Source organism: Podarcis erhardii (genome assembly GCF_964252035.2).
Source record: "Podarcis erhardii genome assembly, chromosome: 8".
Classification (NCBI taxonomy): Eukaryota; Metazoa; Chordata; class Lepidosauria; order Squamata; family Lacertidae; genus Podarcis; species Podarcis erhardii.
The window spans coordinates 8,097,720-8,112,036 of NC_138499.1; the positions used below are offsets into that span (position 1 = coordinate 8,097,720).

The window sequence follows — 14,317 nt, forward strand, 5'->3', positions numbered from 1 at the left end:
CATGCTGCTCGGAGCCCCTGCCCAAACTCTCACTTTGGCTCAGCTCTGAAAGGCCCAGGAGACTTTCCCTGATGCTGAAGCTGGCAACCACAAGCGAGAGCAATTACCTTCCTGTAGCCTTTAATGGCCTCAATAACAAAGCTGTGTTATCTGAGACTCCAGGGAGGTCTCCTTTGCCAGAGTGCTCTGTCACTCAGTAACTGAGTCTTCCTTCGCTCCCAAGACATCCTGTGCTTTTCATGTTTCTCTTAAAGGATGAAATCACCTATGTGGCCCAAATAATGGGTTTGTTACAAAGTGGTGGACTTGACACTATTTATGTAATTAGCAGTTGTGAGAATGAGTTTCTTTTTAAAGTAAATAATGTGAGGGTTTTAGTGCAAATTGGGATCTTGGTGGTTGGGGTAGGTTCATCAGAAAGGGATGTGAGTGAAATGTTCTTGGTCTGAATGCTCTTGGTTCACTGTATCCTCTTTGGTTCGTAAGTGCAAAATTCGGTATACAGCATAAAATTCACCACCCTGAATGTGCAGCTTTCCTTCCAGAATGGTATCGCGATTTGTAGATTCCAAGCTTTAAAACTGTCCACTCCAAACACTGCATGTGGGTTTCAACTAGCTCGTCCCTTCAGTGAATTTTAGGATTGTGTTTTATTTTTATTATGAAGCCTTTTAACCCACTGCGTTTTATCATTCTAGGGTGAAAGAGGAGCCCAAGGATTACCTGGGCTGATGGGCGAAAGAGGAGAAAAGGTAACAATCTATTCAAAACAGGGAGATAATGAAATATCTGCCAGGAATTTCCAGCTACACAAGTGGTGGACTGATACATGTGAACTAATAAAAGCTGGACTTTGTAAAGGACTTTTCCTAAAGATCTTCTGCTGTTCAGCTTAAGGGTCAGCCACACAGATTTTAGCAGCACAACAATCCCTAAAACACCACAAATAACACAGCACAAAGCACAATGCAAAGCAACAACAGTGAATCCTAGTACACATCATCAACTTGCCATCTATCACTTGAACCTCCAGGAGACCTTTCTAGACTTTCTGCACCTGGGCAATGAATCTGGCCCCTACAAATGTAATGGAACTTAAGCCCTGAATCTTATCATTCTTATTGACTCCCCTGACCTAAGTTAAACAGCTTTCCAAGCAGTTTCTTCCTTGGCAAATTACAGATGGTACAATGCAATGCACAGTGACAAAAGAACTTAAGTTCCAGCCATGCCCCCATAAATAAGTTTTGCAGTAATTATCCCCTTTTGCATTGCCCTTCTGCAAATTCAGAGGACATAGTTTGAAGCTTCTGGCACTGAGCATGTCGTAAAGAAAAATGAACTTTCCACTCTACTCAAACATATCTTCCCCAGCCTCATCCAATATTGCAATAACTGGTGGAAGATGATTGTTATTTTTTTGTAATGTGAATTATATGCTATGGATGCAACATTTCTAAATACACTTCCTAACTTAAGCAGCTAATATAACCACATAGTCGAAATTGAAAGTTCTTAATGAGGCATCACATGGACACAGCCAATTATGGTGCATATCACCACTGCCCATGCATCTTAATTTTTCCAAATAGCTATTTAATAGAACAGCTTTGTTGCCAGAAGTTTCTCTTCTGAGGCTGTAGGCAGAAGGGCTTCAGCTCAGCTTTCTTCCAGCATGTCCTAAATATCATAGTTGTTTATATACTATATTGCTGGTTTATTTCAGCTTGCTCATCAGGCAAGCCTGCAATAAACTAACAATATAGTTTATTGCAAAGCCAGTTAGAGGAGGGTAATTTGGAGAGGAGAAATAGCGGTTTGTGGGTCTCATGTCCTCTTGTTCAGGAATGAAGAGTGGCGTTCTCATACTCCTCTGCAATTCAATTTGCCACCTGGAATCTAGAGTGCAGCAGTCCAATATGATGTGGTTTTGTCTAGACTTGGCTGTGGATGAGACAGAAAGGGGAGGGTGTTTCTTGTCTATCTGGGCCACTGGGACAGCACCCCCTTGTTACTCTGGCAGACACTTAGCTGTTAATAAATACAGTGCTTAATACCAGAAATTTGGTTTGGGGGTTGGGGTTGGGCAACGAGTCCCCTCTGAGACCTCACATTAATTTCACTTGTGGTGAAAATGATTAGACCTGCCAATGTACATTATTCATGTGCTTCTGCTTTCAGCTGGTGCTAATTTGATTCTGATGATGGTTGCCCATTAATGCATTTATGTTAATTCTTATTATTTCAGGGCTCCCTCGGCGCACCTGGCATCCCAGGGAGAGATGGTGCCAAAGGAGAGTCTGTAAGCTTTTCTCTTCCTCTCTTGTAATCTCCTTTTCTTTGTATCATAAGCCAGATGCTACAAATCAATGTGCATTGAGTGGAGCATGTCTTGGGGATTAGTGTTGCCATTTTGAATGCATCTGAAACAAATGACAGCAGGTTAATAACCTCAGCAGGCCTCTCTTTGAGCCAAGGCAGCAGACGTCATATGGATTAACTGCTCTTGGATGCTCCAAGGAAGAATGTGTGTTGATGTTCATTAGAGGGTTGTTGGAAATACTGGAGACTTAACAAAGTGTATTGTGGGAGGTGGGGGAATCAACTATGGAAAGCTCAGGTGTTTATTTCACTCCAGGCACAAGTTTGGCAACCAACAATTTGAGGAACTTAAGCTCAGATGGCATCTATGTATGTTGTAACTGGAGCAGCAAATGTGATTTTTACTTTTGAATGGTAGGCTAGTCTCTCTCTCTTTCTCTACACACACACACACACACAGAGAGAGAGAGAGAGAGAGAGAGAGAGAGAGAGAGAGAGAGAGAGACTTTATCATCATTCAGGCAAGCAAGCAATAGATCAGTGCTTCCCAAACTTGGACCTCCAGCTGTTTTTGGACTACAATTCCCAACACCTAGGACCACTGGTCCTGCTAACTAGGAATGATGGAAGTTGTAGTCCAAAAACAGCTAGAGACCCAAGTTTGAGAAACAGAGCAATAGATCGAGGTCACATCTAAGCTAGGCAAAAAGATTAAAGGAGGGGGCAATGGGAGGACAGTGGGGGGAATGTAGTCTGGCCATATGAAGAGGCTCAGAGTGGTGCGTTTGGCTCTATGCTTGAGGTTCCTTATCACTCAGTCAAAGGATCTTGTCACATCAAGGATTGGAAACATATCTCAGATCATTGGAGAGCTTGTAAGTCAGAGGCAGGAGACCCAAGTAGATGAACCATATTCCAGTTTCAGTAAATATTAGATTCTCATGCTTCATAGATGCAGTAGGCTTTGCTTTCAGCATTCAACAATTTATAAAATGTGTAGTTTTTTGCAACAAGCATGCTATGCTTTCTCTTTTGAGGGAGAACCTGGACTTCCTGGAGCAGTTGGCCTCCCCGGACCACCAGGATTGAAGGTGAGCAGAGGGATCAAAGAGGATCATGAATGAAATTAGGGACACCTTTACGAATGATTGATTGAATGATTCGATATGAGAGCCCACTCTTATACTTAGGGTGCCTTCCAACTTCTACAAAAGAACAAGTACCACACTTACCGTTGGGCTTCTCTCACCCACGCCCACTATTGTCTCTTCCTTTCCTAATTTCCATTATGTATACAGACTTTTAATTGGGGGGGGGGGAGAGGGAGAGGGAGAGAGAGATCTTATCTGCATACAAAACTCAGATGCAATTCCTCATCACATCCCTTTCCTTAACCTAACTTTCTAACCCTCCCCAAGCTCATCCCTTACCCAGCACTATGTCTGTGGGTACATAAAGCGTTTTCCCTGTCCCATCAGATGTCAAGGAGATGAGTAACTATATAACCTTTAGAAGACATCTGAAGGCAGCCCTGTATAGGGAAGTTTTTTTATTGTGTAAAGTTCTATTATGTTTTTATATATGTTGGAAGGCACCCAGAGTGGCTGGGGCAACCCAGTCAGATGATTGGGGTACAGAGAAAGTTGTTGTTGTTACTGTTTGCGCTTCCTGTTCAGTTCCTGTGTGCACTAGCTTGGTCTCACTTTAAGCATGTCCACATTTCATTGGATGCCAGGAACACCCACCTTCCTGAACAGAGGAGAGGTGCAAAGGGTTTCTCTCCACAAATGAGTATGGTAGTGATTGATGCTTGTGCCTTCTCCTCACCTCATTAATGTTGATATTTTCACCCCTCCCACTGACAGAATCTCCTGATCTGAAAGGAGGGGGTGGAAACTACTCTTCTCTTCTTCTGCTCCAGACTAACTGCCTGACTCTCTGTGTGGAGAGAGTCTTATCTATGTAGTGACTAGATGGCTGAGTAGGAGATGTAACGCTCATGCAAGCCAGTAGTTCGTTAGTTTGTAGTAGCTATTAGAAATAAAAGGAGCTATGCTTCACAGCTCCTTCCGCGTTATTTATGCTCTGCATGAGTCTGGTGCTCACAATGCACAGTTGTGGGTCCTGTGCACTGGCACCTGCTTTCCAGGAATGGAAGGTCTCTGAAAGTGCTCCAGTCGCCAAACCCAATTGGGACAGAACCAGTTATTGAGCTCAATCACTAAGATCGGTTGAAAGGCGTACTGACAATGACAGACATGCCCACCCTATTTTGTGCCTTTTTCTACTCATGCCCCCAATGACAACCATTTTGTGCTATGTCATGTCCCCATGGCAGGTTATGCCTTGCCCCCACAAAATTCATTTTGCGATATCCCCCCACAGCAGCCATTTTTTGACTGGCGCCCATGACACATTCTCAGTATGTCTACTGGTCCAGAAGGTTGCCGTACCCGGCTCAGTGTGTGGTTTTACCTGTGTAAATGGCTATTTCAAGCTTAAAATTTGGACAAGTGGTTGCAACAACCAAGCATCCAGTCACAAGGATAAAGAAGGTAGTACCCCACTATTATGTTAACTGACCCTTACATGTTAGGTGATGATCCAGAGATGTATTCTGAATATGTGGGACTCAGCAATATCATTTCCCATCCTTCCTCTCCAGTCTGTTTTAAGATCCAAGCAGGTTGGGGTTTTTTTCAGGAGTAGCAGAGAGATGCTTTTGCTCACTGAATTATGGAATTGCCCTTCTAATAAATTTGACTACTGTGATCAAAGTCAGAGAAGATGATGCAAATTCATTATTTTCTCCAGTAAGCAAGTTGCCTTAGGTTTATTCTGTGACAGTCCTGATCTTTGTTTCTTTCTATATATTTCTCGTCAGGGGTCAGATGGTCAGCCAGGCCCCCCAGGACGCCAAGGATACGTTGGAGCACCAGTAAGTTGTGATTTTATTATTATTATTTTTTAATACTCAACCTGCCCAATGTTCCATAAAGAAGCCAACATCCTATGAGAGTTCGGCGTGATTTGTAAAATCCATTCATGTGATAAATGGTTGCCTGATACTCAAATGTGGCCTTGCCAGCACATAAGGACAGTTGCCAACATTTTAGCACATAGATAGCTCTGCTTCGGCAAGGCTTAGTTATACGCTTGGTTATTTTATCTTTAGCAATACTTTCCACCAGTTAAGAGTTCACCGTTCACTTGTTGAAACCTTCCCTTCCTTTTCTTCAGCTACAGATACACATTTCAGTGGAGAAGGTCATTCAGTTTTCCCCGTCCTCATTATCTTGGTTATAAAGACTTCACAATCATTCCTTTTAGGTCTCGGAACAGCTCAACAATCCCAATGGATAGCTGATCAGCTCATTGAGTACTCCAAGTCCAAGGCCAATTAGCATATGCAAAGGCGGTTTGTGGGAATAACATTACTGGTATATTATAGACAACTGCTTAGTAGGCAGAGCACTAAATCAGCATTTCCTTGGCACAGGAGCTGCAGCCCATAATGAGTCACTGGGTACAAATTGCTAGCACATCGGTGACTCATTCAAGTTTCACTCTGGGTAGTGGAGGGAACGATACAAAATCTTTTTTCTTCCCCACTTTTTCAGGGCCTGCAGGGAGAAAGAGGCGAAAAGGGACCCCGGGGAGACAAGGTATGGATCATGTGCGTCAGATAACTTGTCAACAATCTGTGTGGAAGTGCTGAACATTGTTCCTCAAAAATGAATGCAAGAAAGAACTGGGAAATCGAGGGTAAATGTATGCACAGTTTAGGGCCTCAGATTATAAGGGGCCTCTAAATGCAAAAAAGGTTACACGTTAGATTGCTAGATCTGAGGGAGCAATACAGACCTTCCTAGTGTCCCTATCATCTAGGGATGTCCCTGATTTAGAGAAGCCATCCCAGTTTCCGATTTGATCCTAGAATGCCCCACTTTTCCTTAGGGTGTCCCTATTTTCACTGGAGAAGTGTTGGAGGGCATGGAGTTATCCGAACCCCAAGCTGTCTGGAGGCAATCCAGTATAGGGAAGGCTTTTTTTATATAAAATGTGTAATATTTTATAATGTTTTTGTATATGTTAGAAGTTGCCCAGAGTGGCTGGGGCAGCCCAGTAAGATATGTGGGGTGTAATTGGTAAAATTACCATTATGGAATGGAACGTCCCTATTTTCATTGGATAAATGTTGAAGGGTATGGCAATCCCATGCACAAAAAGAGGGCAGAAAGCAAGCCAGTGTAAGTTAAGCCACCGTAAAGTTATACCAGATCAAAACGTAATTCATTAGTGGAACAAATACTGCTACTCTGTCTAAGCTTGAAAAAGGGAAACCAAGCCTTTCAACTAGTGTTCTACACTGGTTTGCTAGGCCATGTGACCAAGCTGAATTGGCTTAGGTTCCCACCGCTACCATGCCCTCAGAAAAGCGATGGCGAGTCCCCTTTTGCCACCTCCTGCACTGCCCACCCTGTTGCCACTGCTGAATAAGCACTGCTGGCATTGGTGCTTATTATTGGTGAGATCTTGCTGATCTCCAGCTAGATCTCTCATGCTGTGTGAGAGATCTTGCCAGAAATCAGCACCACTTCTCTGCCAGTGGTGAGGTGTTGGGCATATGGAGGGGCACCACCTCAAGATCTTCATCCCACTTCATGGCTGGGCCAACCCAAGTTATGCCGGTGTATCATTGGCTGAGTATGGGTAGGGGACTTATTACAAACTGGTCCAAGCTGGTCCAGGCATCAGTCAGCAGAGCTGGAGATCTGCTGTATCCTAAGCTCTCATCATGACCAGGTTGTTGGGTACACTGAGGTCCAGCTCTGAGGGCCTTCTGGTGGTTCCCTCACTGTGAGGTTACAGGGAACCAGGCAGAGGTAGTGGTGCCCACCCTCTGGAATGCCCTCCCATCAGATGTCAAGGAAATAAACAACTGTCTGACCTTTAGAAGATATCTGAAGGCAGCCCTGTTTAGGGAAGTTTTTAATGTTTGATGTTTTAGGGAAGTTTTTAATGTTTGATGTTTTATCACTTTATTATTATTATTATTAATATTCTGTTGGGAGCTGCCCAAAGCGGCTGGTGAAACCCAGACAGATGGGCTGGGTATAAATTATTATTATTATTATTATTATTATTATTATTATTATTATTATTACCAGGATAGGTAGATGAGAACCAAAGAGGGAGAGATATAGTCAAAGACAGGCCAGAGTTGAGGCGAGACTGCAGGAATCTGCTGTCACTATTCAATAAAGGCATGTTGCACAGACTGAGAAATGCAACTTATATAAGACACTGCAGAATAGCCAAGATCCAGGGTGGGAATGCTCTCAGGTTCAGAGCTGATGTGATGGTCCAGGATGCATGTCCAACGCTCAAGTCTTCATTCCTATTTCTTTGCTTAGGGAGAACCAGGTCTCGATGGTTTCCCCGGAAAACCTGGTGTGGATGGGAAGCAGGTATGTGGACAATTCAAAGTGGTACGAAACCATTTTCTAGAATTAGTTGTGAATTTAGAGAAGAACTTGCATCTTGAAATCATCCACTCACCCCCCAAAATGTAGCCCCCCTACTCTATTTTCTGTCTGCATCATAGTGCAATCCTGTAAATGTTTACACTTATCCCAGCTAAATAAATAACAGACCAGATATCTGTTTCTAGATATGCACTTGAAAACCCTCCACCCTTTTTTCTATTTTGTGGACATATTTTTCACGTCTGCATGTATATCCTCTCTTTCCCCCCCATTTAAGTTTGTTTCATGTATCAGTATCTCTACTTGTTAGCTTTTCTTCATTGCAGGTTAGCCTCAATTATACAAATTGAGGTTAGCCTCAATTACAAAATATTGGAAAATATATGCTACCATATATGCTGTATCCTTCTGTGTAACCTCTTCGTCACCTTTTGGACTCAGCTATACAGCTGCAAATATAACATTTTAAGTGTGTTTTATGTGCATTTATGCAAATGGGACATTAGATGGCAATGGTGAGCTTATGGCAAATTCAATATGTATTTTTTTCCAAAACTTTTTTTTTTTATAAAATAAAACATTTTTAGTGTTTTTCTTTTTTTTATATATAAAATATTTATTAAGATTTTGGAAATTACAAAAAGAAAAAAGAAAAATTGAACATACAAAGACAGAAACAAAAACAAAAACACTACATAAAACATTAAATTAACAAAACAAAACAAAAACAATTAAAAACACTTCCAATATATTCAAATCTTAATTTTCATACACTTGTTTCATTGACTTCCTCAACGCCTCCCTTTTTGTATTCCACTTCAATTAACTATTTCAGCAAGTCCTTTCTACAGTGTTTTTCTATATATGCCTAGATTCTACGTTTGTGTCAGAACTGGATCCGGTCCGTTTCTAACCCTAACCAATAATTCTCTCCAGCAGCAGTTGGCATGGGGGGTCGGTGGCAAAAAGTACCCTCCCAACAGTGGCTTTGCTGCCGATTACCTGGATTGTGTGGGGATGGTTGCGTGGCGAGTCCCCCCCCCCCCCCAGGTAGAAATAATGACACATGACACAATTATTAAGGTTAATGGGCTAAAAAAAGGCCACAACTTTATTGGTTACAGGTGATGAGCGATATTGGCTTAGGCATTGGTCCTAACTGACTATATCAGTCCATCTGCTTGAAGTCCGGGAAGGGTTAACCACCAGTAGGGGGAGTCCTGCTGATGCACATCAACTAGGAACTCCCCCGGGGTCACCGCTAGGGGGTGTGCCTTAGGCCCTAATCTTCCTAGGCTTCGGACAGGGCCACGCCCCCCGGAATCCTTTATCGGACTACCCTTCAATATGTGGGGCAGGTGATGGCGCTACCTCCCCTCTTTCCATCTACATCTATTCCAATGCCTAATCACCAATACCCTGAAAGTTGTGACGGTTTGCTACAAGGTAGGTGAAAACCAAGTGGCTGGTGCCAATTTGCCAAGTGGAAAGATCCCTACCAGGCCCCTCAACGGCAACCAACCAAGGTCCATAGCAAGGTCAAGGAACGAAAACCTTATAGGGTGGGAGGGCGGGGGACTGGAGCAGCTGGCAAGCGCACGAAGAGGGAGATCCCTGGCTGCGTCCAGCCTTTAAGGGGCAGGCCACACCCCCGGAATGACCCGATTGGCCAGCCAGGAGGTGATGCAGCCGGGAATCCCCCAATCGTCCAGGGGCTGGCCTCCCATCCCCTGGACATATGGAGGGGCCGTGAAGCCTCCAACCCCACCTCTTCCCTAAGGTGGAAGTGGCTTTGTCAGCAAGGTCAGAGCACACTTGGGTGGAGTCCGTCTGACACCTGGCATTGCTGCTCCCTTGCTGCACCATCACATTTTCCAGGCAAATGGCCTTTGGAAGGATGGGTCTATGCCCCTGCTCAGCATTCCAGCTCAGGGGTCAGCAAACTTTTTCAGCAGGGGACCGGCCCACTGTCCCTCAAACCTTGTGGGGGGCTGGACTATATATATATATATATATATATATATATATATATATATATGGGGGGAGAACAAATTCCTATGCCCCGCAAATAAATAAAAGCACACATTCTACTCATGTGAAAACATCAGGCAGGCCCCACAAATAACCCAGAGATGCATTTTAAATAAAAGCACACATTCTACTCATGTAAAAACACCCCTGATTCCCGGACTGTCCGCAGGCCGGATTTAGAAGGCGATTGGGCCAGATCCGGCCCCTGGGCCTTAGTTTGGCTACCCATGTTCCAGCTGCTCCATGATTTCTGTTTATTTTCCTTCTCCTTCAACTCCCTTGATGCAGCTTTCTCCAGCACCTCATTTCAAGTTCTTTCCTCCTTCTTTTTTCATATCCTTCATATCCATACAGAGCTATGCTTGCCGTGTGTGTGTGTGTGTGTGTGTGTGTTGAAATTAGGTTCATTTTCCAATGGTAAACTGTCAACTTGTGTTTCATACCCTTTCCCTTCTTTATATCTGCCCTAGGTCTTTCATGGCACATCATATTGCTCTCCAAATATTTAAAATGTGTGTATTTACCTCATTTGATCAATACCTTTATATTACAGTAGAGCTGCTGCCCTATAAATAGTTACCTGGGGCAAAGTCTCATTGTATTTGCTGGAACTTACTTCTGCATGGACATGTGTATTATTGTGTCTGAGCTTAAAGTGATTCATGGTTCAGTGGATCCCAAATTCAATCCCTGGAATCACAAATTCACTAAAAACTTTGGCCAGTGTGGTGTAGTGGTTAAGAGCGGTAGAATCGTAATCTGGTGAACCAGGTTCGATTCCCCGCTCTTCCACATGCAGCTGCTGGGTGACCTTGGGCTAGTCACACTTCTCTGAAGTCTCTCAGCCCCACTCACCTCACAGAGTGTTTGTTGTGGGGGAGGAAGGGAAAGGAGAATGTTAGCCGCTTTGAGACTCCTTAGGGTAGTGATAAAGAGGGATATCAAATCCAAACTCTTCTTCTTCTTCTTCATGCATCCGAATACCTTTTGAGTGTCGCTTCATTCAATTTCAGGGCATCCAAGGGAGTCCAGGCCAACCTGGTCTCATGGGACCCAGAGGAGAGAAGGTGAGGAATTGTCTATGTAAATCCTGCCTCTGAGATGTGCTTGCCTACATATCACATATATCACATTCACATTCCTGTGACGTAATGTAGGACAAACTCAGAACCCCTGTCCCAAAATGGATTTCACTATATTCCCAATGTTATAATTCTGATGCAGCCCTGGCCATACCCAATTCCTACACACTTTCCCTGCCCCATGTAAATCAGTTGGCCAGGTCGTACGAGGCTCTGCTGTCTACATGCCAACGTACGTTACGCTCTAGAAATGTCAGGAACTGGCATGACAGCCTCACACAGGCTGCAGAATGGCACATCAGAATTTTGATGATATATCAGATGCTCCCCCTCCCCATTTCCTATTTGCAAATCTAACAGAAAGAAAGAAGGAAGGAAAAGGTAACAATAATAGTAATTATTATTATTATTATTATTATTATTATTATTATTATTATTATTTATTGAATTTATATACCCGGGGGTCTCAGGGCAGTTCACAAAATAAAATCAAAATATAAACCCACAAAATAGGGGGCGTCTTATACATGGGGGCGTCTTATACGGTAATTCGAAAAATACGGTGATTAATGCATAATAGGAGGGTGTGTAAACTGCCCTACAATCAAATCAAAGCAAATGCTGGATAAAGATCAGATAAAGCTTTGCCAGCATCTTAACTTTGTAAATTTAATTGCATTGTTTTCCCCCTCTCATTTGCTTTCTCATCTAGGGTGAAATAGGGCCTCCAGGGAAGCCTGGCTCAGTGGTAAGAGCTATTAACATTTGATCTGTGTTTTGTGGCGGTTGACAAAACAAGTTCTCTTGAATGGGTGCTCAGGATCTTGAGAAATGCTAATATATGTTGGGCGTTAATGCCTGAGCAGATCTTAGAAATAGTTGGTGAATGATTTTCCTGAAGTTGAAATGAGAAGGACATGCTATTCTGAAGATGTTTGTGGAAAGAGGCATGAAATCCTTGCCCGCTGTGAAATTTTCAGATTGGATGGTGGAAGGAAATACAGAGGGCCCTTGGGGAGTGAGGTAATTTTTGCAGTACTCTGTTGACTTACATTCCAATGATCTTACTGCAGCTGAATTTTTACACTTTTTGTCGCCTGCTTGGCTGCATAACTCCAACCAGCTGGATCTCAGGGGGAATGCAGAGCTCAGCTAAGTTCCCCCCTCTATGGGATAGAGAGCAGGGCAGAAACTCAGACTCATCTCCCTTGTGCTACATATTTATCTTCTTCTGTTTCAGGTGCAGATGGAAGGTCTGAAAGGAGAGCAGGTAAAGTCTTTCTAAATATTTTTGCACTGTCAATAAAATAATAATAACAACCAGAAATCCCAATTTTCAAGAATGATCGTGCTGACTAAGTCAGTATGATAAAGTCAACCCAAACTGCAAAACCAATAAATCTGGGCTGAGTGGTTCGGAACCCTTTCTACTCTGAATAAACTTTATTTTGAATCAAAGGAGATACCGGCAAGTTGTTTATCTTCCCCCTAATAGCTTTTATCCAAGGGTTGCAGTCATCCAGCCCACACAGTTGTTGCTAGTTCACGAAAACTCTGAAATGAAATTGCTTTGTCTGTTTTCATTACCCGAGGAGAGCAGAGAGTGGAGGAGGAGGCACTCTTCAGTGATGTTTGCTGTCGATGCACTATCTGGAATCGGTTTCAATTGTTGCTGCAAAGTTTATATTCTTGTGTTCCCTCTTTTTTTAACCTACAGCAGTTTGGAGCTAGCAAAGCAAATAAAGGTGTACTCTGAAAAATAGTATAGTGGGTGAAATCTTTGGCAGGTTTACCTGGAAGTAAGACCCTTCTAAGGGAGGCGGGTGGCGCTAAACCACTGAGCCCCTCGGGCTTGCCGATCAGAAGGTTGGTGGTTCAAATCCCTGAGATGGGGTGAGCTCCCGTTGCTCGGCCCCAGCTGCTGTCAACCTAGCAGTTCGAAAGCACGTCAAAGTGCAAGTAGATAAATAGGTACTGCTCCGGCGGGAAGGTAAATGCTGTTTCCATGCGCTGCTCTGGTTTCACCAAAAGCGGCTTAGTCATGCTGACCACATGACCTGGAAAAACTGTCTGCGGACAAATGTCGGCTCCCTCGGTCAGTCAAGGGAGATGAGCACTGCAACCCCAGAGTCATTCGCGACTGGACTTAACTGTCAGGGGTCCTTTACCTTTATCTTTAAGACCCTTCTAGGATCAGATTGTATGTGATGAAGATGATGAAGATGATGATGATGATAATAATAAAAAATTTATTTATACCCTGCCCATCTGGCTGGGCTTCCCCAGCCGCTCAGGGCAGCTTTAAACAAAATATTAAAATACAGTTACAGATAGGTAGCCGTGTTGGTCTGCCATAGTCAAAACAAAACAAATTCCTTCCAGTAGCACCTTAAAGACCAACTAAGTCAGTTCTTGGTATGAGCTTTCGTGTGCATGCACACTTTCTGTGTATCTGAAGAAGTGTGCATGCACATGAAAGCTCATACCAAGAACTGACTTAGTTGGTCTTTAAGGTGCTACTGGAAGGAATTTGTTTTGTATTAAAATACAGTTACAGATAGGTAGCCGTGTTGGTCTGCCATAGTCAAAACAAAAAATTCCTTCCAGTAGCACCTTAAAAACCAACTAAGTTAGTTCTAGGTATGAGCTTTCGTGTGCATGCACACTTCGTACCTCATACCTAGAACTAACTTAGTTGGTCTTTAAGGTGCTACTGGAAGGAATTTTTTGTTTTGATTAAAATACAGTAACACATCAAACATTCAAAGCTTCCCTAAACACCTTCAGATATGAGAGAAACAAATGCTGGTTCACCATTCCTTAGCAACTTTTCAGAAACGTGACCAATTTAAATTATGGAGAGTCACCCCTTTGTTTAAACAAACAACTACTTTCCAATAGACTGGAAAGAGAAGCTGCTGAATTGCAACTTATCACCAAACTTAAAACTATAGAGAGACCTGGTTTGAACAAAGACATTGGATTCTTATCTCATTATACATGACAAAGCCATTTTTCACCTTCTCACCCCTTGCTTTTTCCTGTTAGACCTATTGCAGTCGTTAAGAGTCGTCAACAGGCTCATCGCAGCTATCTGCCAATCACCCATTCCCACCACCCTTCTGAGTAATACCCCTCCCCACCTTCTCACTATATAGAAAGGTCCGGTGACTTCTGTTTCAGTGTATCTGAAGAAGTGTGCATGCACACGAAAGCTCATACCTAGAACTAACTCAGTTGGTCTTTAAGGTGCTACTGGAAGGAATTTTTTTATTTTGTTTTAACTACTTTCCAAATCACCCTTTCCCACCACCCTTCTGAGTAATACCCCTCCCCACCTTCTCACTATATAGAAGGGTCTGGAAACTTCTGTTTCAGTGTATCTGAAGAAGT

At 43.1% G+C, this 14,317-nt stretch overlaps 1 protein-coding gene across 1 annotated transcript in view; it reads left to right on the forward strand.

The window, feature by feature from the left end:
* Positions 1 to 14,317, forward strand: part of COL22A1 (collagen type XXII alpha 1 chain) — a 196,442-nt gene that overhangs the window by 100,332 nt on the left and 81,793 nt on the right. The window contains exons 13-21 of the mRNA XM_081873968.1: positions 699 to 752; positions 2,249 to 2,302; positions 3,360 to 3,413; positions 5,207 to 5,260; positions 5,943 to 5,987; positions 7,740 to 7,793; positions 10,856 to 10,909; positions 11,637 to 11,672; positions 12,165 to 12,194. Of these exons, the coding sequence (XP_081730094.1) occupies positions 699 to 752; positions 2,249 to 2,302; positions 3,360 to 3,413; positions 5,207 to 5,260; positions 5,943 to 5,987; positions 7,740 to 7,793; positions 10,856 to 10,909; positions 11,637 to 11,672; positions 12,165 to 12,194 (435 nt within the window). The remainder of the gene's footprint in view (positions 1 to 698; positions 753 to 2,248; positions 2,303 to 3,359; positions 3,414 to 5,206; positions 5,261 to 5,942; positions 5,988 to 7,739; positions 7,794 to 10,855; positions 10,910 to 11,636; positions 11,673 to 12,164; positions 12,195 to 14,317) is intronic.